The following is a 23252-nucleotide window of genomic DNA, read 5'->3' as shown; positions in this document are numbered from 1 at the left end:
AAGGAAGAAATGATTGTTGTACATGAAAAAAATAAGACATCCTCAAAGTAGCCCTAGTGCGTTTTTTGGACCCAAAATTAATACAAGACACTGTCTTATTTTCGGGGAAACACGGTATATACTTGTATTGTTTTATCATCATTGTATAGCAATGTACACATCCAGTAGCACGGTAACAGTAAAAAGTTATATTATTGTGACATGTCCACATTTCTTTTTTGTTTCTAGCGTCAAATTTAAAAATACGTTGGTCAATGTTCAATAAAATGTGGGTGGAGAGGTTACTCACCGACGGGGTTCTGAGGCTTTTTTCCCTCCATATTTTCATTTGAATATGTGCTTATTGCTACTGAATTTTTCACTCAAATTTCACAATTGTGTTCAGCTTCTTATTGAATGTATTGAATAACTTGAAACACCCAATCCAGACGTTTCAAATTGTTCATTTTCAATGGCATTATAAAGGCAATTCTATAAAACAGCGTCCCGCAAACTTTCTCAAGCCAGGGCACACTAAAGGTAGTGGCTGCGGCTCGAGGCACCCAGAAGTGCGCAGACGTTGCAGTGATGATATCACGTGCTTGAGTGATGTCGTCATGTTGACATCTGCACATGCGCGAAGGCCCTCCAGATGGGCTCTGAGCCGCCAGTGGGGAGGGCCAGCAGGGAAGAGGGCCAGAGAGGAGAGGCACTGGTGCTGGCTGATTGTCTACAAGACATGCCTCTCGCCACGAGCGGCACGTCCTGTAGGCAGTCATTTGGTGCTGGCGCCTCTCCTCCTCCCCAGTGTGCCGCGGCACACCTGAAATCTCAGGAGGCACATGGTTTGCGACACACTGCTATACAGAGTGCTAAAAGGCACCATAGCCAAAGATGGGTCTGACTGAGCTGGAAACCTCAAATGGAGTAGGGGGAAAAAAATTGGCCAAGCAAAAGATTAAACATGAAGCTGAAATCCTGCCACTCTCTGGCCCCCCTCCCCCATTTTCCAGTCTGTAGCAGGGGAGGGAGGGGGTAGAGAGCCTACATGCCTTTCGTGTTGTGTGTGGCTGGTGCAATGACAACAAATGAAAGAAATACACGAAGGAAAGTATTACTGTCTGGGTGTCAGCACAGGCAGCCGGTGAAGCTCTCACTGACCTTGCAGCTGAAGGTTAATAACATGAAACTTATCACCTGGTGTCTTTGGGTAGCATTTGAAAAAATCATGTCTGTAACTGGCTTATAGCTTAATCCCGCAACTGGCGACTGCTTCATATTATCCTCATTCTCTCTTACTTGTTCTCTTCTACGCAGTTCACCACCACGCTGGACATTTTTTATTAATTTTTATTGGCATTTATTAACTGTCTTTTTTCATGAAGAGATTCACCCAAAACAGTTTACAATACATTTGAATAGTAACCAGGTACTCTTACGTAGTTTCCCTATCTGTCCAGACAGTCTCACAATTTAACTGGGACAATGGAGGGTTAAGTGACTTGCCCAGACTCACAAGGAGAAGGCTGGGATCGAACTCGCCACCTCAGGGTGCTGAGGCGGCAGCAGCTCTAACCACCAGGCCACTCCTCTCCTTTATGTCTCTCGGGATGCATGAGATGAAACTAGCTGATACAGTTGTCATATTCCCATTGGTTGCCAGAGAAAGGATGACAAGCAAGATGGATATCCTCTTTCCAGCTATGCACATTCACGCTCATTACATTCCAGTGCAGACCAAGAAGCAATAAACATATAAATCCCATGGGCACAGCCAAATTTATTCAGAATGTGAACTGCACAGGAGCTGAAAAGCTCTTTGATGTCTTCCTTGTAACACTCAAACTGTTTAATATAAAGTACAATACAGAGATACCAAGGATATTGTCACTGTCCATTCCCCCATCATTTGAGAGCTTCAAAGTAACAAAAGATAGGCATGACCAGTGGCATAGCTAGGGTGAGAGGCGCCAAGGGAGGTAGCACTCCTTCCCTGCCCCCTCCTGCTGCACTTCCCTTCAACATTGGCTCTTCCTCTGACATCATTTCCTAGGTGCAGGTCAAGGAAGTGACATCAGAAGGCTGACACTGGTGCAACCGCAGGCTGGGGGTTGCTGCTCGTACCAGGAATGTTACAGAGGTATGGAGAAAGGGAAGTGGTGCGCCCACACGGCAGTGAGGGGCAGGGAAGGAGGATGGGTGCCCTCACCAAGATGGCATCCGGGTTCTGCGGTCCCTGGATGTGCACAGGACTCTGTTGCAGTGCCTGGAGGTCATGCATGAGTTCCGGGTCTCCGACCATCTGTTTGTCCTGGTGAGTCCTGTCCGCCGGGGCCAACCAACCTCCATAGTGACCATCTCCAGATGGATTTGAATGACCATTTCATCTGCCTGCGTTGCAGCTGGGAAGAAGCCCCATCCTCTCTCGATGAGGGCTCATTCAATCAGAGGCTTTTCCTCTTCTTGGGTGGAGTCGTCGGCGATTTCTTTGGAGAAGACCTGTAGGGCGGCTACCTGGTCCTCTTTGCATACCTTCACCAGGTTTTACAGCAGGATTCTGCTTTTGGTTCCTCCGTTTTGGTGGCTGGTTCAACAGCCCCTCCCTAGTTTTAGGGATTGCTCTGTTATGTCTTGCTTGTCCAGCAATACAGAGGGATTGTACAAGAATGAAAGATTAGGTTCTTACCTCTTCTAATCTTCTTTATTGTAAATCCATTCTATTCCTGGAACCTGCCCTGGAACCTGCTGATTTGCCGATCGTCTGCTTTGACAAGCACTGGTAAGCTGAATTGCTGTCCTTTCTGACCAGCCCTTTGAAGATTACCACCTAAATATATTTTGCACTTTCCTTGGGGTTTCTAGTCCTAGTGCCCCTTTCATAGGTGCTGGCTGGGTCTTCTGTTCGCACAGTTTTGTTCGAGTTCTACTGTTGTTTTTGCCTGTTTGCGATTGTTCATAATCGTTTCATGTTCACGTTCTGAGCAGAATAGACTAATTTATTTATTTTATTTATTCAATTTTCTTTACCATTCTCCCAGGAGAGCTCAGAACGGTTTACATGAATTTATTCAGGTACTCAAGCCTTTTTCCGTCTCTGTCCCGGTGGGCTCACAATCTATCTAATGTACCTGGGGGCAATGGGGGGGATTAAGTGACTTGCCTAGTGTCACAAGGAACAGCGTGGGTTTGAACCCACAACCCCAGGGTGCTGAGGTTGAAGCTTTAACCACTGCGCCACACTCTCCCGAGTTTCCTCTGCGGAGGAGTTTTCCCGTTCCCCTCTTTTTGTTCTTTTTCTTCCAGATGTTGCTATCTGCTTTCCTACTAAACTGATTCTCTGGGAGGCGATGTTGAGATAAGAGGGGAGGGTGCTGAAGACTCTGAGTATTTATGTCTTCTTATAAGTCTGTCTGGCGAGAATAGGTACACAACCCGCTTGTCCAGGAATAGTGGATTTACAAGAAAGAAGCTTAGCAGAGGTGCTCAGATAGCGCACTACAACCCTCTTTTACTAAGTTGTGGTAGAGGTTTCTACTGAGGTCTGGAGTGCTAAATGCTCTAACGCTCATTGCTTTTAGGAATTCCATGAGCATCAGAGCATTTGATGCTCCAGACCACGGTACAAACCTCTTAGTAAAAGAGGGCTTAAATGTTTGAAAAATGATTGTCATATGCCAGGCACAGATATAGGTTGGCATAGGACAGGAGTAGCATAGGTCAAAAGTCAGGGCTCATAAGAACAGAAGAATAGCTTTACTGGGTCAGACCAATGGTCCAGTAGCCCATTCTCACAGTGGCCAATCCAGATCACTAGTACCTAGCCAAAACCCAAACAGTAGTAACATTCCATTAAGAATCCTAAAGAATAGCAAGATTCTGGAATCCCAAAGAGTAACAAAAGATTCCAGAACCACAAGGAGTAGCAACATTCCATGCTACTGATCCAGGGCAAGCAATGGCTTCCCCCTTGTCTTTCTCAATAACAGACTAAGGACCTTTCCTCCATCATACATATACTGCATCCGTATGATGAAGCTACAGTGTGGCACAGTGGTTAAAGCTACAGCCTCAGCACCCTGGGGTTGTGGGTTCAAGCCCACGTTATTCCTTGTGACCCTGGGCAAGTCACTTAATCCCCCATTGCCCCAGGTACATTAGATAGATTGTGAGCTTACCAGGACAGACAGGGGAAAACGCCTGAGTACCTGAATAAACCCTTGTAAACCATTCTGAGCTGTACCCCCCCCCCCACTAAAGTTTTTATTAATTACAGGTTTGAAAATTTACCCCATCTAGGTCTATTACAGAAACAGACTTCTGTGACCAAGTAAGGAACATACGACTGACTAAAAAAAAAAAAAGGAATTGATCCCAAAATATCCACAAAGAAGAAAATCCAGAGAAAACCAAAAAAAACTCTGTGGTCACAGAAGTCTGTTTCTGTAATAGATCTAGATGGGGTAAATTTTCAAACCTGTTTCTTTGGATAAAACTGTGTGTAATGTGTATTGAAGGGGGATATATTCTTAGGGGTGAGGTTTGGAATTACAACCACACTTTTAAATTTTCAAAAGTATATTTGTGGTTTTATAAAACCTAATAAAACATTTTTGAACTAAAAAAAAAAAGTATATGCGTATTTTAACCGCGATATAATTCTGTAGAAATTAACAAAATGTATGTCAGGCAATGCCGCAGGGAATGTGGACAACCACCGAGAAGGGTCCCCCTTTGGAAGAAAACAGAGCGCAGACCTCAAGCTGGTGAATTTATTCATCACTGGCCTTAAATGCTAAGGATAAGGTAGAACACAGCACTTACTCCAAATGGGTCATAAGAACATAAGAATTGCCATTGCTGGGTCAGACCATCATGCCCAGCAGTCCGCTCTTGTTCAGCAGGAACTTGTCTAACTTAGTCTTGAATCCCTGGAGGGTGTTTTCCCCTATGACAGACTCCGGAAGAGCGTTCCAATTTTCTACCACCCTCTGGGTGAAGAAGAACTTCCTTACATTTGTGCGAAATCTATCCCCTTTCAACTTTAGAGAGTGCCCTCTCGTTCTCCCTACCTTGGAGAGGGTGAACAACCTGTCCTTATCTACTAAGTCTATCCCCTTCAGTACCTTGAATGTTTCGATCATGTCCCCGCTCAATCTCCTCTGAACTGCTCAGCAGCGCAGCTTTGTAAATGCCAGCCTAAGTGTTCAAAAGCAATGTCCACAGCAAGAAAGCCAGCAAAAAAAAAAAAAACCAAGAAAAAAGGCAGAACAAGAAACCAAAACAAAACATGAGACAAGAAACTAGCAAAGAAGCAGAATAAACTGGAAGCTGGAACAATCAGGAGACAAAGCAGGAACACGAACAGGCACTGGCACAGTCAGGAAAAATGACCCAATACTGAGTCAGACAAGATCCAAGGCAGAAAACTCTCCTACTTTCTGGCTGTACCTAGGTGAGACCAATAAAGACAAAGTCAGACTAGACAAAAACAGACAAGACACAGGAATTCCCAAATAGAACAAGGACAGACCAAGACACCCAATCCAGAAAGACATACAAGGAAGGGGAACAGCTCCTCCTAAAGGCCTCCAGTCTTACCTAATGGCATCATCAGATCCCACTGCATAAAAGGTGCTGAAATATGAAAGAAAACCTCCAGAATCCAGTTCCATCATTAAACTTGAACAAGCACAAACATAAACAAGCATTCCGATGACCAGAAGGAACGGTTGAAAATTAATCGGTACCAAAACGGAAGGAAACCATCAGAATTTGCGAAGGAAAAGAAGAAGAAGAAGAAAAAATCTTCAAGGAACTAGATCCGCAGGAGAGAAAGAACAAGTGGGAAAATGCGTAAGTACAGCGGAAAATACAAAATCCAGGAACCATTCATGGATCAACATCTGACACATGAATGGTTAAGGAGAGCTGAACTGAAACCTAAGAATGAGCAGTTGATAGTTGCAGCCCAGGACAGAGGATTTTGAATGAGATGGTTTACAGCAAGCTTTGAAAACAACTGGCTCAACAGACATCTGTAAATTTTACAAGAAAGAGCTAGAAACAGTTATTCATATAGTAACATAGTAAATGATGGCAGATAAAAACCCGAACGGCCAATCCAGTCTACCCAAACGTATCCTCTCTTTAAAATTACTGATTTAATTTAAATTGTCCTTTTTCCTAGATATTTCTGAATCTGAAACCCAGAGCTCTGCCCGGTACTGTGCTTCAGTTCCATCTACTGAAGTCTCCATCAAAGCTCACTCCAGCCCATCTTAACCATCACAGCCATCGAAGCTCTCCCCAGCCCATCCTCAACCGAATGGCCATATACGGGACACAGACCGTGCAAGTCTGCCTAGTACTGTCCTTAATTCTTCAATGTATACCATTATTTTTTTGATTAGAGGTCCTCTGTGTTCATCCCATGCTTTTTTGAACTCTGTCATCGTTTTCCTCTCCCACCACTTCCCTCAGAAGTTTATTCCAGGCATCAACCACCCCTTCCGCAAAGAAAAATGTCCTAACATTACTCTTGAGTCTACCACCCCTCAACCTCAAATTAAGACCTCTGGTTTTACCATTTTCCTTTCTCTAGAAAAGATTTTGTTCTACGTTAATACCTTTTAATTATTTGAACCTCTGAATCGCTGAAAAGTGCTGATGGCAAAACATTTTTATACTGAAAGGCACAAGGTGGCACTTCTCAGTCACTGGAAACTCTGTATGCATTACAACATCAATGTACTGGAAAAGAGCCGGGATGAGGTATGATCACCTGGGACATCCCCATCCTGACTGATAAAAAGATGGGTTCTAGACAACCAAATATAGCAATAAAAGAGAAAACCCACCAGAAAAGCACTGATTATAGAAGTGTCTATCCCAAGTGATTACTTGGTGAATCATGTAGAGAGGGATGATCCTCAAATACCAAGAAATGCAGGCTGAGACTAACAAAATGTAGCAGAAAAATACAGAAATAATTCTCACCATTTTGGTGCTTAATCACAAAGAACTGCCAAGCCACCTGGATAAGTCGCCTGTACATGTTATATCGTATGAGCTCCAGAAAGACGTTCTCTTTGGCACAAGGCAAGTATTACATCAAACATTAGCAGTAAATTTAATAGACTGAGGCCCATATGCACAAAACTCACCGTGTGTTTAACGATCGTTGCTAAACCAGTTTGAACCAGTTTAGCGACGAAGTATTGCATCTCTCAACGCCCAAAATGGCAAATTGCGCTCTTTTCTGTGGTTTGTAGCAGCCTTCGACGATCAAATGTAAATACATTACAACAAGTTCAACAATATTAAAATGAGCATTGCGATCGATGCCCACATGATGCAGAAAATGAAGTGCCGGTTTTTAACGCTCCAAAACCTCCGACAGGTCTGGAGGTGTTTGTAGCATTAAAACACTGAACATCAGCCTTTAAATAAATTTTTTTAAAAATGGGCATAAATTTTGTGCTGTCTCCATTTAAAAAAAAAGACGTTTCGGACACCCCCGCCCCCCCCCCCCCAAACACACAATCGTCCATAGCCCTGAACTTTAAAAAAAAATAAAAATAAAAATTGGCAGGAGGAAATCGTACTTCCTCGGTCATGCGGGCTTCAAATTACCACAAACCCCTCCCCCCAAATGGAAGATCAGCAGGAGGGATGCCCACTCCCTCCTGCCACAGGAGCCCCCCATGAATCCCCGACAGCCCCTCCAACAACCCCATACCTTTTAGATGAAAATCCAGCAGGATAGATGCCCACTCCCGTCTGCCGCTGGGGCTCCCCACAAACCTCCACACACACACACCTTGTACCTTTTAGATGAAAATCTGGCAAGAGGGATGACCACTTCCTCCTGCCAGCAGGCCCGCCTCTTCAAAATGTCAGGACTTCCCCTTCCCAGTGCATTCTAGGATGCACTGGGAGGGGCCTAAGACTCTGACTGTCCCAGGGAGGGGCCTTAGGCCTTATTCTTTCTTGAGATAAGGAGACCAGAATTGAAGGCAATACTCAAGGTGTGGTTGCACCATGGAGCAATACAGAGGCATTACAACATTCTTAGTCTTGTTAACTATCCCTTTTTTAAATAATTCCTAGCATCTTCTTTGGTTTTTGGGTCACCACCACATATTGAGCAGAAGGTTTCATCATATTGTCTACAATGCCACCCAGATCTTTTTCTTGGATGCTAATCCCCAAAGTGAACCCTAGCATCTGCTAACTATGATTTGAGTTATTCTTCCCAATGTGCATCACTTTGCATTTCTCCACATTAAATTTCATTTGCCATTTGGACGCCCAGTCTTCCAATGTCCTAAGGTCTGTCTGCAATTTTTCACAATCCGCATGCGTTTTAACAACTCTGAGCAGTTTAGTGTCATCTGCAAATTTAATCACCTCACTCGTCGTTCCAATTTCCAGATCATTTATAAGTAAGTTAAATAGCACCAGTCCCAATACAGATCCCTGTGGCAAGCCACTATTTACCCTCCTCTATTGAGAAAAGTGACCACTTAACCCTACCCTCTGTTTTCTATCTGATAACCAAATCCTAATTCACAACTGAACACTGCCACCTATCCCATGACTCTAATATTCTTAGGAGCCTCTCATGAGAAACTTTTGTCAAAGGTTTTCTGAAAATCTAGATATACTACATTACCACTTTAATCTTATTTATATGATCCATCAAGCTGTGTAACCAACGAGTGGTGGACACCTGGAATGCGCTTCCAGAGGGCGTAATAGGGCAGAGTACAGTACAGGGGTTTAAGAAAGGATTGGACAATTTCCTGCTGGAAAAGGGGATAGAGGGGTATAAATAGAGGATTACTGCACAGGTTCTGGACCTGTTGGGCCGCCGCGTGAGCGGACTGCTGGGCATGATGGACCTCAGGTCTGACCCAGCAGAGGCATTGCTTATGTTCTTATGTTCTTAGTCTTTTTCAAAATTATTTTTGCTATTTAAGCCATCAACACAACTACTACTTCCCTGCAGGATGGATGTTGGTCCAACACAGCTCTGTGTTTTGTGTCATAATTGTATCAGGGGTCCCATGACGCAAAGCCTCTATTTCTTATAATGAAGGTAGTCTAAAGAAATAAAACAAAAACCAAAGGAAATAAGGTGACACCTTTTTATTGGACTAACTCAATGCATTTTATGATGAGCTTTCGAAGGTATCCCTTCTTCAGATCAGAAAAAAGCTAATGTTGACAGATATCAGTATATATAACGAAAACATGAAAGCATTTTGGGGATAGGAAAAGGGAGGGGTAGGTGGGTGGGCTGGGGTTAGGAAGGTGGCAGGGAAGTTTTAAATGTCTTTATAGTGAGATAGAAAGCCCAGATCTCTGTTAAGTCCTGTCTGGTAGGTGTCAAAATATATTATTTTGATTTCAAAGGTTTTACATTCTTGGATTGTTTTAAAGTTTCCTTTTAGTATTCTCACCATAAAATCATTGGTGCAGCAATCATAATGAAGAAATTCCTCTTTCTGAAAGTGACTATGTAAGGAAACCATTTTACAGTGGTGCCTCGCATAACGGACGCCTCGCACAGCGAACGCTGCGCACAACGAACTTTATGTCTTGATTCGTACAACGAACTTCGTTTCACACAACGAAGTCGCCCGAGCTGCATCCTTCCGCGCAGGCACTGCGCTTAACTGCCCTCTCTCCGCCTGGCTCCCTCTTGCCCCCCCCCCCGACTCCCCGACACGATCGGGGCAAGAGGGAGCCCAAGCCCTCTTGCCCCCCCGACTCCCCGACACGATCGGGGCAAGAGGGAGCCCAAGCCCTCTTGCCCCCCCGACTCCCCGACACGATCGGGGCAAGAGGGAGCTCAAGCCCTCTTGCCCCCCCGACTCCCCGACACGATCGGGGCAAGAGGGAGCCCAAGCCCTCTTGCCCCCCCGACTCCCCGACACGATCGGGGTAAGAGGGAGCTCAAGCCCTCTTGCCCCCCCGATTCCCCGACACGATCGGGGCAAGAGGGAGCCCAAGCCCTCTTGCCCCCCCGACCCCCCGACACGATCGGGGCAAGAGGGAGCTCAAGCCCTCTTGCCCCCCCGACTCCCCGACACGATCGGGGCAAGAGGGAGCCCAAGCCCTCTTGCCCCCCCGACTCCCCGACACGATCGGGCCAGGAGGGAGCCCAAGTCCTCCTGGCCACGGCGACCCCCTAACCCCACCCTGCACTACATTACGGGCAGGAGGGATCCCAGGCCCTCCTGCCCTCGACGCAAACCCCCCTCCCCCCAACGACCGCCCCCCCCCCAAGAACCTCCGACCGCCCCCCAGCCGACCCGCGACCCCCCTGGCCGACCCCCACGACACCCCCAACCCCCTTCCCCGTACCTTTCTGTAGTTGGCCGGACAGACGGGAGCCAAACCCGCCTGTCCGGCAGGCAGCCAACGACGGAATGAGGCCGGATTGGCCCATCCGTCCCAAAGCTCCGCCTACTGGTGGGGCCTAAGGCGCCTGGGCCAATCAGAATAGGCCCGGGAGCCTTAGGTCCCTCCTGGGGGCGGGGCCTGAGGCACATGGGCCCAACCCGACCATGTGCCTCAGGCCCTGCCCCCAGGAGGGACCTAAGGCTCCCGGGCCTATTCTGATTGGCCCAGGCGCCTTAGGCCCCACCAGTAGGCGGAGCTTTGGGACGGATGGGCCAATCCGGCCTCATTCCGTCGTTGGCTGCCTGCCGGACAGGCGGATTTGGCTCCCGTCTGTCCGGCCAACTACAGAAAGGTACGGGGAAGGGGGTTGGGGGTGTCGTGGGGGTCGGCCAGGGGGGTCGCGGGTCGGCTGGGGGGGAAGGTCGGAGGTTCTTGGGGGGGGGGCGGTCGTTGGGGGGAGGGGGGGTTTGCGTCGAGGGCAGGAGGGCCTGGGATCCCTCCTGCCCGTAATGTAGTGCAGGGTGGGGTTAGGGAGTCGCCGTGGCCAGGAGGACTTGGGCTCCCTCCTGGCCCGATATTGTCGGGGAGTTGGGGAATCGGCGGGGCAAGAGGGCTTGGGCTCCGTCTTGCCCCGATCGTGTCGGGGAGTCGGGGGGGCAAGAGGGCTTGGGCTCCCTCTTGCCCCGATCGTGTCGGGGAGTCGGGGGGCAAGAGGGCTTGGGCTCCCTCTTGCCCCGATCGTGTCGGGGAGTCGGGGGGGCAAGAGGGCTTGAGCTCCCTCTTGCCCCGATCGTGTCGGGGGTGCCAGGGACCACACGGAGTCACCCACCGTACCACCCGATTCGGGTAAGCGCAGGTATCGGTGGGTGGCTTATTTGCGGGGGGGTGCCTTATTTTACATTTTTTTCTAAAAAGGGGGGGCTGTCTTATTTGATGGCCCTGCCTTATCATCGGGGAAACACGGTAGAAAAAAAAAAAAAATGAACAGTTAAGTCCCAGTTTTTGCCGCTGAGACTCTGCCCTCTCTCACTGTAAAATTAGACTCTACTTAGTCTGTCTTTAAATTTAAAAAATGTGTGTTGTTTTAAAAAACAATTATGTTTTTAGATGTATCTAAATAAAAATAATAACCAAAAATTTATCTTTTTTTATGTCATCTTAGCATATTTTATGCTGCAGAACGAATTATTTTTTTTTACATGTATTCCTATGGGAAAACGCGTTTCACATAACGAACGTTTCACATAACAAACTTGCTCCTGGAACCAATTAAGTTCGTTGTGTGAGGCACCACTGTACTTGGTTTTCCCAATTGAGTGTTTGATCAGTATCAGCTTTTCTTGTTAGCCTCTATTAATGCTGCTGCCCTGAATGTTCCAGCCACGTTCTATCATGAGTTCTCATGCAATGGAAAATCAAGAGTAGCTCATCGGTCGCCTCACTCACATTTCTAATTGCAATAAATCCTGCATCTAGGATGGGACACAGAGAAGAGAAACCCATAAATAATCCCTACCTATAAAAATATAAATAAGATCTTCCGGGCAGTTGCAAGTGAGGAACGGATACTCAGATCTCCTTGCTGGAAATAGTACTGCTCTTTCCACTTACTGTTTTTGTTTAAACGGAAAACGAGATCTTCGTGCAACATTATTTAACCCGGTGAGCATTACAGGGCAGAAGATATGTCTCTGTTCTACATTCCACACTGAGAGGCATGGAAAGGGCAGATGAGTGAAACCAGCGCCACAGTTAAATGTGACAACTCTATTATGAGGAAAGAATGTCTCTGTAAGTGAAACCTACTTTTTACAGGGACTCCCCTGGGTTTCACTTCACTGAGACTATAAATAAGACAGGGAGAGAGGAGGCCTGAGCAAAGAGAGCGCACAGGGAACACACACTAGTTTTTGCAAAATATAAAAGGGGCTCCCTAATGGAAGGTTTTAGGCACCTGTTAAAATATTTAAACCATTTAAGCTGTAAATATGAGTGCGGAATCAGTAGAAGGCAGACTTTATTTTAGGTGAATCCCTTTACTGAACCAAGGTCATGTCCAGGTCAGGCACAATTAAATGGATTCACTTCTGGTAGGGACCACTTAAAAGGTCGTGTTTTGTGCTCTCTACCACCATACAATCTCCCCACTACCGTATTTTCACCCATATACCGCGCACACGGGTATAGCGAGCGGGGAACACAAATTTATGTAAAAAAAATTGAATATAGCGCGTACACGCATATACCGCGCATGCTAAAACCTCCTCCCGCCTACTCCGAACCGGCATCCTCCCCCCCCGGCTCGCGTCACCCCCTCTCCCCCACGATCCTACATCCCCCCCAGCACCGCAAAACATCTCTTACCCGATTGGGCACCGGCAACGATTATCTCGGAGAGAGCGAGACCAGAAGGCTTTGAGCATGCACAAATGCTCAAAGCCTAGTCCAGCCCGGTGCAGGAAGAAGGAGGATCTCTCTCGCACCGCACCGCCCAGCCCAGCCCAGCCCAAACCAACGAGGGAGGATCTTCGGGCACTGGCACTGGCACGTCCTGTGCATTGGTGCTGGTGCCGGTGCCCAATCGGGTAAGAGATGTTTTGCGGTGCTGGGGGGATGTAGGATCGCGGGGGAGGGGGGTGACGTGAGCGGGGGGGGAGGATGCTGGTTCGCAGGGGGGATGCCAATCGGATTGAAAAAAAAAAGTTGTAAAACGCGCTCACATGTATAACGCGCACGGTTTGTAAAATCGTGTATAACGCACGCGTTATATGCGTGAAAATACGGTAAACTCTCCCATTCGCTCTGCTAATACCTCTGCATTTCACAACCTCAAATTCTTTCCCCTTATGTCAGAAATTGAGTCAGTTCCTGATTGGTTTGAAAATCTTGGTGTCCTGTTTAAATTCAGGTGCCATTTTGTTTTTGTTTATGAGAGCGTGCTGGTGGCAACTTTCTAGCAGGCAAGTAGTGCTTTGTGCTCCAATTTGTTATAAGTATTTTAAATAAATAACAGTCTTGATTTATAGAGTAAAATTGAGATAAAATGCAATGTATTTCTCTTCTTTCTCTTTTTTATTTAAAGATTTCTAAATAAAATAGAATCAAGCAAGCTTTATCATATTCCTTGAAAAAGCCTTCTGGTATGAAACGGATGTGGCCTCTGTCGGGCTTAAAAAAGTTAAGTGCTTGTTAAAATTGATTTACAAAGCCAGATTGTTGAATATCACCGTTATAGTTAACTGGTTGCCAGCTCTCTTTCAGTTATTTGAAATATAAGAGAAATATTAAAGATAATTTAACCACACAAAAAATAGGATTTACAACGGAGGAGTGGGCCAATGATGATATCATAACCCCAAAATAGTTTCAACTCATTGATTGAATCTCTGGGGTATATTGAGGTCTTTTCCCTCTGTTTAGGTATAGATTTTGCACTTTATACAACTGTGAGTGTTCTATATTCATTGTTTATCTAAGGTTTATTATATCCAGCAGGGGTTGCTGTGTGATAAAGCGTGATTTAAAAAAAGCTACTTCTGGACAGGGGGAGCAGAGAAGGGGTGGTGGTGAACAGCCGAGGAAAGAGAGAGACAGAAAGAAAGACAGACAGACAGACAGACGCCAAGGAGAGAGAAAAAAAAAAGAAAGAAAGACACACACACACATCTATACCAGCACCCGTTAATATAATGGGCTTAAAGACTAGTAGAAACATAATGATAAAGGGAGGAGTACAATCTATGATAAGAAACGGAGACAAATGGTTAGTACATGAAGGGGGGGGGAGTTGCTCTTCCTTCTCCTAAGGTCTGATATCTACTTGTCATAGGCATCCTTAAAGAGAAAGGTCTTTAGATTGACTTTAAATTAATCCAAATTTATCATCACACTCTTTCCAATCCACTATCCTGTGTTTTCTCCCTGCATTCTTGCACCTTTTCTGCTTTACTCCAGCCTTAGCTTCCAGGCAGGTGTCTCTGACTGCCCTGTGATATGATAGCTTAGAGATCTGCTAAGCTTTGATATCACAGGGCAGTCAGAGACACCTGGCTGGAAACTGCTATAGCTCAATAAGTAAAAGCCCTGTGCTCCTCTTCTAGAGGTCATAAGCTCAGATCCCCAACACATATTTTCATTGTGACATTTTACCTTGCAGGTGCACCTTGATGATCTCACAATGAGGTCATCATTGTGCAGCTGCAAACCTCCTTTTGCAATGAAGTAAAAGCCATGCTAAGTTCTGTGTCTGTTTTTTTTTTCTGTTTTTAAGCTTTTGCAAATGAAGTTATGTATGCAATCTATATATTTTTGTCATGTGCTTTCTTTGTTTTCAAGAATGAGCTAATTAGAGCACTGTTTAGTCAGAAAAAGGGGTAGCTTTTTAGCAAGAAAACTAAAGCTATGTTTTTCATGTGCTGTGCTTCAGTTAATTAATCTTTTGCTCTAATTAGCAAATAACATTGCTGTTTGTCCACAAAAATAGGTTTTGCATGCAATATATCTGTTGTGATGTGCCCCGTTTATGTGGTACCTTATTAAATGTATTTTGAGCTTAATAAAGCAAAAATAAAAACCCAGAGAGCTATTTAGCAGATCGCATTAAGGACATCCAAACTGTGCCTAAGTTCCAGAAGAACGTCCAAAGAGTGCCTAAGTTCTGTCCATAGACCTCAGATCTATTTAAAGCCCAAACTAAGCTCAAAAGTAGACCTGGTTCCATTCGCCTACAATATAGGCATCATATAGACGCCCTAGGTCGCTCAGTGTTATGTAAATGAATCAAAGGACGCCCAAATTGAGTCATTGCCCAAACCACGCCCACGCGAGTTAGGCACGAGTTTTAAACATGGGCATCCATGAAATTGTGGCTGCGTCTACAAAGTGGCGTCTACGTCCTTTGGATGCCTAAGTACCAATTATCACTTGTTAAGACTCTTAATTGGCTCATTAACTACTTAGATTGGACGCCTAAAGCACACTTAACTTTAGGCATGCCTTAGGTGCCCTTTATAGAATCATGGCCTTGGAGTTTTCTTTCAACAACTTCTAGGGCCTCTCTAACTTTCCCATACTCAGCAATTTTATCCCTTCCTGAAATGGCCCATGTCCTCCTGCCTAAGCTTTCTAGTCTTAGTTCTGTTAAGATGGCCCAGGGATGTGCCTTCAGTAGAACTAGGCACTTCCTCACAATATTAAACTTACTTACTAGTATATGTGGAGGGGCATTTTTGATAGGATGTTTAAGTCCAACTTTGAATGTTTCCTGCAAGTCATCCAGTCGGAGGCAGAGAAACTGCCATTTTTGAAAATGGCAATACCGCAATACGTCCAAATATCTTTTTTTTTTTTTTTTTAATCGCCAAACCTTAGGACGGCCAATTTTATTCGCCATTTTCAACCACAAAACCATTCAAGTTCAAAATGTCCAAATCCAGACCATGTGCACATGGGAGGGGCCAGCATTGTAATGGGCTGGCCGTATAAGACATACCAATAGAACAATGGGGACCTCAGAGAGCACTGCTGTGAACTTCACATAAAGGGTGCCAGAAGTACATCTCACCATAACCCCCTTCTAATTTATGATGAGCCCTCCAAAATTCCCCCAAAACTTACTATACCCAACTGTCTACCACCCCAACGGCTGCAGGTGGAACTTATAATAATAACAATAACAGCTTATATACCGCAATACCGTGAAGTTCTATGCGGTTTACAAAGATTAAGCAAAGGTACAAATTGATTGACTTTAAGAGGGGAGGAAGAAAGAGGGTTAATAGGACAGGAAATCCATTTTTGAGGAGAGAGTGATCAATAGAACAAGTTAATCGCTATAGAGGGGAGAAAGAAGAGAGGATCAGTTGTCTAGATACTTTAGGAACAGGTGTGTTTTCAGACGTTTCCTAAATTCCTCATAAGTAGTGAGCGAAAGCAATTGTTCTAGGTCTTTACCCCATGATGCTGCTTGGTGCGAGAGAAGATGTTCATGGTGTTTTTTCAGTTTACAACCTCTCACTGGGGGGGAAACGAAGTTGGAATGTGAGCTTCTCTTGTGTCTGTTGGCCGAGAAGACGAAAAGGTCAGTTATATATTTAGGGGCAAGTCCGTGTAGTGCTTTGAAGCAGAAGCAGGCAAATTTAAACTTTACGCGCGCCTCCATTGGCAGCCAATGCAGCTGCCGGTAGTAGGGTGTCACGTGGTCAAACTTCCTCAGCCCAAAGATCAGTTTGACCGCTGCATTTTGCATCAATTGTAAACGCTGCATGTTCTTTTGGGATATTGCTAAATAGGCGATGTTACAGTAGTCAAGTAGACTCAGTACGAGGGATTGGACTAGGGTTCTGAATGCCGCTGTATCGAAATAAGCTTTAATGGATCTGAGTATAGTATAGTAGTATAGTATAGTATAGTAGGATTTTGATGTGGGCTCACACTTTCCACCATAAATGTAGTGATGGCAGATAAAGGCCAAATGACCCATCCAGTCAGCCCATCCACAGCAACCACTATCTCCTCCTCTCCCTAAGAAATCCCATGTGCCTGTCCCATGTTTATTTGAATTCAGACACAGTCTGTCTCCACCACCTCTACCGAGACACTATTCCACGCATCTAACACCCTTTCTATAAAAAAGTATATCCTTAGATTACTCCTGAGCCTATCACCTCTTAACTTCATCCAATGCCCTCTCATTCCACAGTTTCCTTTCAAACGAGAATCGCCTCATACACATTTATGTCATATAGGTATTTAAATGTCTATCATACCTCGCCTCCCCTCTCCCGCCCTTTCCTCCAAAGTATACATATTGAGATCTTTAAGTCTGACTCCATTTTGGTAGCCTTCCTCTGGACTGACTCCATCCTGTTTATATCTTTTTGAAGGTGCAATCTTCAGAATTATACACAGTATTCTAAAGGAGGTCTCACCAGAGTCTTATATAGGGGCATCATTACCTCCTTTTTCCTACTGGCCATCTATCTCCCTGTGCACCCTAGCATCCTTCGAGCTTTCGCCGTCACCTTATTGAGTTTTTCCCGCCGATAGCACCGGGACACCAACACTCAGATTCGGTTATTCAATGCGCTAGGCAAGATTTCTTTGATCAGCATTTTCATGATTATTATTTAAAACCTTTACGATGCAGTGCATTTTCACATGAAGACTGAATCTGCTTGACCTTGATTTTCCTTTGTTTTCAAACTCAAATGGAATAAATGCAATGGATTTTTATCAGTTTTACAAAGCCTGGTCAAAAATGCAGTCCTTTCAACATTTTAGATTATCTTTGATACGCACTATACATTCTAACCAACTTACAATCTAATTTTTGAATTGTGTACTGCTAGTAATGCATTCAACCTTTCTCTCATTTCACTAAGATTGCTTAGTAAATGCAGACTTGACATTTTTATGTTTTGGTACATTTGCTCTCACAGCCGGCTTGCATAGCAATGGTTCATCTTCACATATACACATCGACTTTATAATATACTACTTTTTTATGACTACACACATATTTAACGGATCACTCATTCATTTTTCAGTGAGAAGAACTGTTCGATTATAAGTCAAGTTTCAAGTTTATTATTGATTTGATATACCACCTTATCATTTACAGGTCCTCGTCGACTTACAGCCTATGCAACTTACGACGGCTCGACTTTACGACGCGTTTCCCCCATCTCCCATCCCAGCCCATACTAACTATTTTTTTACCCTCACCGCTGGACCACCAGGGAAAAGGTACGTGGGGAGGGGTAAAAAATACTGTAGTTAGTATAGGCCGACTTGTGACCTGTCAGTCGGAACCAATTGCCATTGTAAGTCGACGAGGACCTGTATTTCAAACCATTTTGTTCTCCTGAACTTTGGTTGATAAGCGAGCTCAGGATAGTCACCTCTCACTTATTAATACCCTTTTCATTGCCATCTTTTTTTAATGTCACCATTTCACAATTCACCTGTCTCCTTTGTCCACTATTAGTTATCTTCAAGCTTTCACTTATAATATTTTCAGTGATTTTACACACCCACACACCCTTCTGTCTTTTGATTTGTCAGACTTATGTTAACAGGTCTTTGATGATTTGCTGTTTATTACAAACGGATCTGGCATTACAGTAAAGGACTGGAACCGGAGTAAGTGAATCTTGAAAGGCCTTTGAGCCATTTTTAACTGACTTTGTAGTTTTCAGAGTTATTCAATTTCTAGGGGAAATCGGTTTCTTATAAGTAAATTTTCTATGACTCAAAATAACAGGAATTTTCTGACCTAAACAAGAACAGTCTGCTAGAATGGATTCAATAGAATCTAAAGGTAATGAGCCCATTCCAACAGAGTAGGAACTTGACAAGACAAAAAGTAAGATCCATAATAAAAGTAGATAAAAGAATTCATACCACCTACTAAGTAAAAAAATATCACCTGCTAATAACAAAGTTAGCAATAGCACAAATTAGTAAACTAGCAGCAATAGATAATCACAAAATAGCGACAAAATAAATTAAGAAACTGGAAGCATTAACAGTAGATAAACTAACAGCAGTAAAATTTAAACTAATAAAAATAAACAGTTAATGAACCTGCAGAAGTAAGCAATTAAAAAAAACTAGCAGCACAGACAAATTGATAACCTAGCAGCAGTAAATAATTAACTAAAAACAATAAAAATGTAAAGACTAGCAAATATGCAATAAATTAGCAGCAGCAATAACAAATTAATAAGACCTAAAATCAGGCTGGACATAAGTAAATAGAGCATTTTTTATACTTTTGATTTAAATCACACACAATAGTCTTTTAGGGCTCCTTTTCTCAAGCCGCGCTAGCAGGGTTAACGCGTGCGACGTTTCATCACGCACTAACCCCCACGCTGGCCAAAAAACTACCGCCTGCTCAAGGGAGGCGGTAGCGGCTAGCGCGGCCGGCGGTTTAACGTGCGCTATTACACGCGTTCAACTGCTAGTGCAGCCTGATAAAAGTGGCCTTAATTTCCGATTTCATGATCATTTCACTTCTGGACATCTGACACACTTCAAATCTATTACAAAATCAATTGCATTTTATTCTTTTTTATACACATATTTGTATTTTTTTTTTTTAGTTTGTAGACCCCTGATACTGTGCGCCGAAACATGGCTCATGTTGCGTCAATAAAGACTTGTCTCCAATTCATTGGGGCCCTTTGTTTTGGATGAATTCTGGTCACCATATCTCAAAAAAGAGACATGCAGGCTCATTTTCAAAGCACTTAGGGCCTGATTTGCGAAGCCGCGCTAGCGGCTGCGCTGCAGTAATGGCCCCGAAGCCCATAGAGATTTAAAGGGCTTCAGGCCCATTGGTGCGCAGCTTCGTAAAACAGGGGGTTAGACACACATTGTACCTACTAAGTGCTTTGAAAATGAGCTTCATAGCGGAATTAGAAAAGGTTCAAAGAAGAACAGCCAAAACAATTAAAGGGATTAGGACTCTTTAGCTTGGAAAAAGAGATGGCTAAGGGGAAATATGATTGAGGTCTACAAAATCCTAAGTGCTGTAGAATGGATAAAAGTGAATCAATTTTTTACTCTATCAAAAATTATAACACTAGGGGACTCTCAATGAAGTTACATGGAAATACCTTTAAAACCAATAGAAGGAAATACTGTTTCACGCAAAGAACAGTTCAACTCTGGAACTTGTTGCCAGAGGAGGTGGTAATAGTGGTTAGCATTACTGGGTTTAGAAAAGGTTTGGACAAGCTCCTGGAGGAAACGCCCTTAGTCTGCTATTGAGACAGAGAGGGGAAACCACTGCTTGTTGCCCTGGGGTTAGTAGTGCTACAAATTGGGTTTCTGCCAGATACTTGTGATCTGGATTCGCCACCATGGAAAATGGATAGTTTCAAGTTTAATATAAATTTGATTGATCACTTATTCAAAATTCTAAGCGATGTATACTGGGCTAGATGGACCACTGGTCCGATCTAGTATGTTCTTAAACTGATGTGAATACAAGCTGCACACCCATGATTTTAGCCACAATTTCACCATTCCTGAGGGTAGGATGGGTGTATACTTCTGAAAATTCAAGCATCTGTATGTAATATTAAACACCACTTGCATAGTTATCCTTGGGTAATTTTCAAAGTGGAAGCACCATATATAAGTGCTTTCTCTTTGAAAATTCAATAATGTCCACACAGAGAAAAGTATATACATATATGTACTTTTTCTCCTAAAACTGCAAAGATCAATATAACACAACACTCTAAAAAGGAATTGTATAATATATGGATCGAGGAATTACATTAGAGCCCCAGCTGTATCGAACCATCTACACCAGGGGTGCCCACACTTTTTGGGCTTGCGAGCTACTTTTAAAATGCCCAAGTCAAAATGATCTACCAACAATAAAATAAAAAAAAACACAAAGCACACTGTACGCAGAGAAAATGTTAAATATCATTTATATTCCGCGGGTTTTCAAAGAGGTCAAGGCAGCTGACTTTATGTAATGTCACCTCAGTAACAACTATACAAATAATAGACAAATATACCCCCTCCCTTTTTACTAAACTGCGATAGCGGTTTTTAGCGGAAGGAGCTGTGCTGAATGCCCTGCAGTGCTCTCAATGCTCATAGGCTCCCTGCGCTAAAAAACACTATTGCGGTTTAGTAAAAGAGGGCCATAGTGCAAAATATAGACAACAGATATAAATTCTCAAAATGGACACATTTTGATCACTAAATTGAAAATAAAATCATTTTTCCTATCTTTGTTGTCTGGTGATTTCATGAGTCTCTGGTTGCACTTTCTTCTTCTAATCTAATCTAATCTAATCTAAACCTTAAGTTTATATACTGCATCATCTCCATGAGAATGGAGCTCGACACGGTTTCTTCCCTTCTTTCAGCCTCCTGTATGCTTCCTCTCCTCCAGACCTCATTCACTCCCCCAACTTTCTTATCCTCTCTCCCTGCCCTCCTCCTCTTTCTTTCTATCCGTCTTTCTTTCTGTCTCCCTGCCCCCTTTCTTTCTTTCTTTCCTTCTGTCTCCCTGTCTTTCTCTATCCATGCCCCCTTTCAGTCTGTCTTTCTGTCTCCCTGCCCTCCCCCAAGCCACCGCCATCAGGGAGCAGGCCACCGCCATAAAGAGGACACTGAAGTGCCGGGCTGACCAACCTTCCTCACTCAACGTCAATTCTAACGCCTTAGGCCCCACCAGTAGGCGGAGCTTTGGGACGGATGGGCCAATCCGGCCTCATTCCGTCGTTGGCTGCCTGCCGACAGGCGGGTTTGGCTCCCGTCTGTCTGGCCAACTACACAAAGGTACGGGGAAGGGGGGTGGGGGTGTCGTGGGGGTCGGCCAGGGGGGTCGCGGGTCAGCTGGGGGGGCGGTCGGAGGTTCTTGGGGGGGCGGTCGTTGGGGGGAGGGGGGTTTGCGTCGAGGGCAGGAGTGCCTGGGATCCCTCCTGCCCGTAATGTAGTGCAGGGTGGGGATAGGGGGTCGCTGTGGCCAGGAGGGTTTGGGCTCCCTCCTGGCCCGAACAACTAGCAGGGGGGGGTGGTCGCCAGGGCCAGGAGGACTTGGGCTCCCTCCTGGCCCGAACAACTAGCGGGGGGAGGGGTCGCCAGAGCCAGGAGGGCTTGGGCTCCCTCCTGGCCCGATATTGTTGGGGAGTTGGGGAGTCGGCGGGGCAAGAGGGCTTGGGCTCCCTTTTGCCCCGATCGTGTCGAGGGTGCCGCGGTTGGCTGGGGCAAGAGGGCTTGAGCTCCCTCTTGCCCCGATTGTGTCGGGGAGTCGGCGGGGCAAGAGGGCTTGATGTCAGAGAAAGGGCGGGACCGCCAAGAGGAAGCTGCAGGACACCGATAGGAGCTTCTACATGATGGGGGGGGGGTCGGGAGGCTATGGGGGTGCGAGCGGTCCTTCAGGGTGGGGGTGCGGGTGCGTGCGAGCGGTCCTTCGGGGTGGGGGTGCGAGCGGTCCTGCGGGGGGAGGGGGGGTGAATCGGACGTCGGGGGGGGGCATCAGGCTTTCAGGGTGGGGACAGGACTTCAAGGGGGAGAGGAGAGTCGGGGCGGGCGAAAGGAGAGTCGGGGCGGGCTAAAGGAGTCGGGGGGCGACGGGAGAGACGGGCAGCATGCGCGGTATACGGGTGTGTGCGGTATATAAAAATTTCTGTACATAAATTTGTGTTTTCCGCGTGCTATACCCGTGTGCGCGTTTTACACGGGTGCGCGTTATCTATGTGAAAATACGGTATTCTACCTGCTAGTACAATATTCTCTACAATTAATTTTATAATAATGAAATCTAAGAAAAGTTTAGTTACAATAATACTTCATAGACTTCTCATTAGTAAGGAACACACCATCTCATTACCTGCAGCATGTTGAGTAGGAGGCTTCTGAACTTGGTCCCTTCCACCATGAAGAGAGCCATTTTGTCACAGAGTTTGGCAGCTGTAGCAGCAAAGCTCCTGTCTGTCACTGCCTTCTGATAAATAGTTTTCACAATTTCACCAAGCATCTCCTCTGAATTTGCGGAGTTTTGAGCCTCCTCCATGAAGGTTGTAAGTTTTGAATCCACACCACTGCTATTGTTTCTCATGCTGTTCAGAATTTCAATTAGTTTGTCCATTTTGTTTGTCTGGGGATTAGGGATCTCCACAGGAATGTCATCCTAGTTTTCAAAAAGAAAGAGAAAAAACATCATCATCATATTTCTAGGTACTAGATATGTTTTTAAGTCATTGAAAAGAGGGCTTTGTGTATTATCTTCTTTCAGTGGCTACTGAGAAAGCAGTAACATTCCAGAAAAAATACCACAGTGCTTTTTGCTTGGTTAGATGCTTTCCATATACAGAGCAAATTGTGTT

At 44.9% G+C, this 23252-nt stretch overlaps 1 protein-coding gene across 2 annotated transcripts in view; it reads right to left on the bottom strand.

Annotated features, from left to right (window-relative positions):
- The window catches only part of CTIF (cap binding complex dependent translation initiation factor), a 463145-nt gene that overhangs the window by 161613 nt on the left and 278280 nt on the right, over positions 1–23252 (bottom strand). For both annotated transcript variants that reach the window (XM_033934740.1, XM_033934750.1), the window contains exon 9: positions 22757–23056. In XM_033934740.1, the coding sequence (XP_033790631.1) occupies positions 22757–23056 (300 nt within the window). The remainder of the gene's footprint in view (positions 1–22756; positions 23057–23252) is intronic.

The sequence above is a fragment of the Geotrypetes seraphini genome, chromosome 1 (genome assembly GCF_902459505.1).
Source record: "Geotrypetes seraphini chromosome 1, aGeoSer1.1, whole genome shotgun sequence".
Lineage (NCBI taxonomy): Eukaryota > Metazoa > Chordata > Amphibia > Gymnophiona > Dermophiidae > Geotrypetes > Geotrypetes seraphini.
The sequence above is the reverse complement of the archived record's forward strand: the minus strand, read 5'-3'. Positions and strand labels throughout refer to the sequence as shown.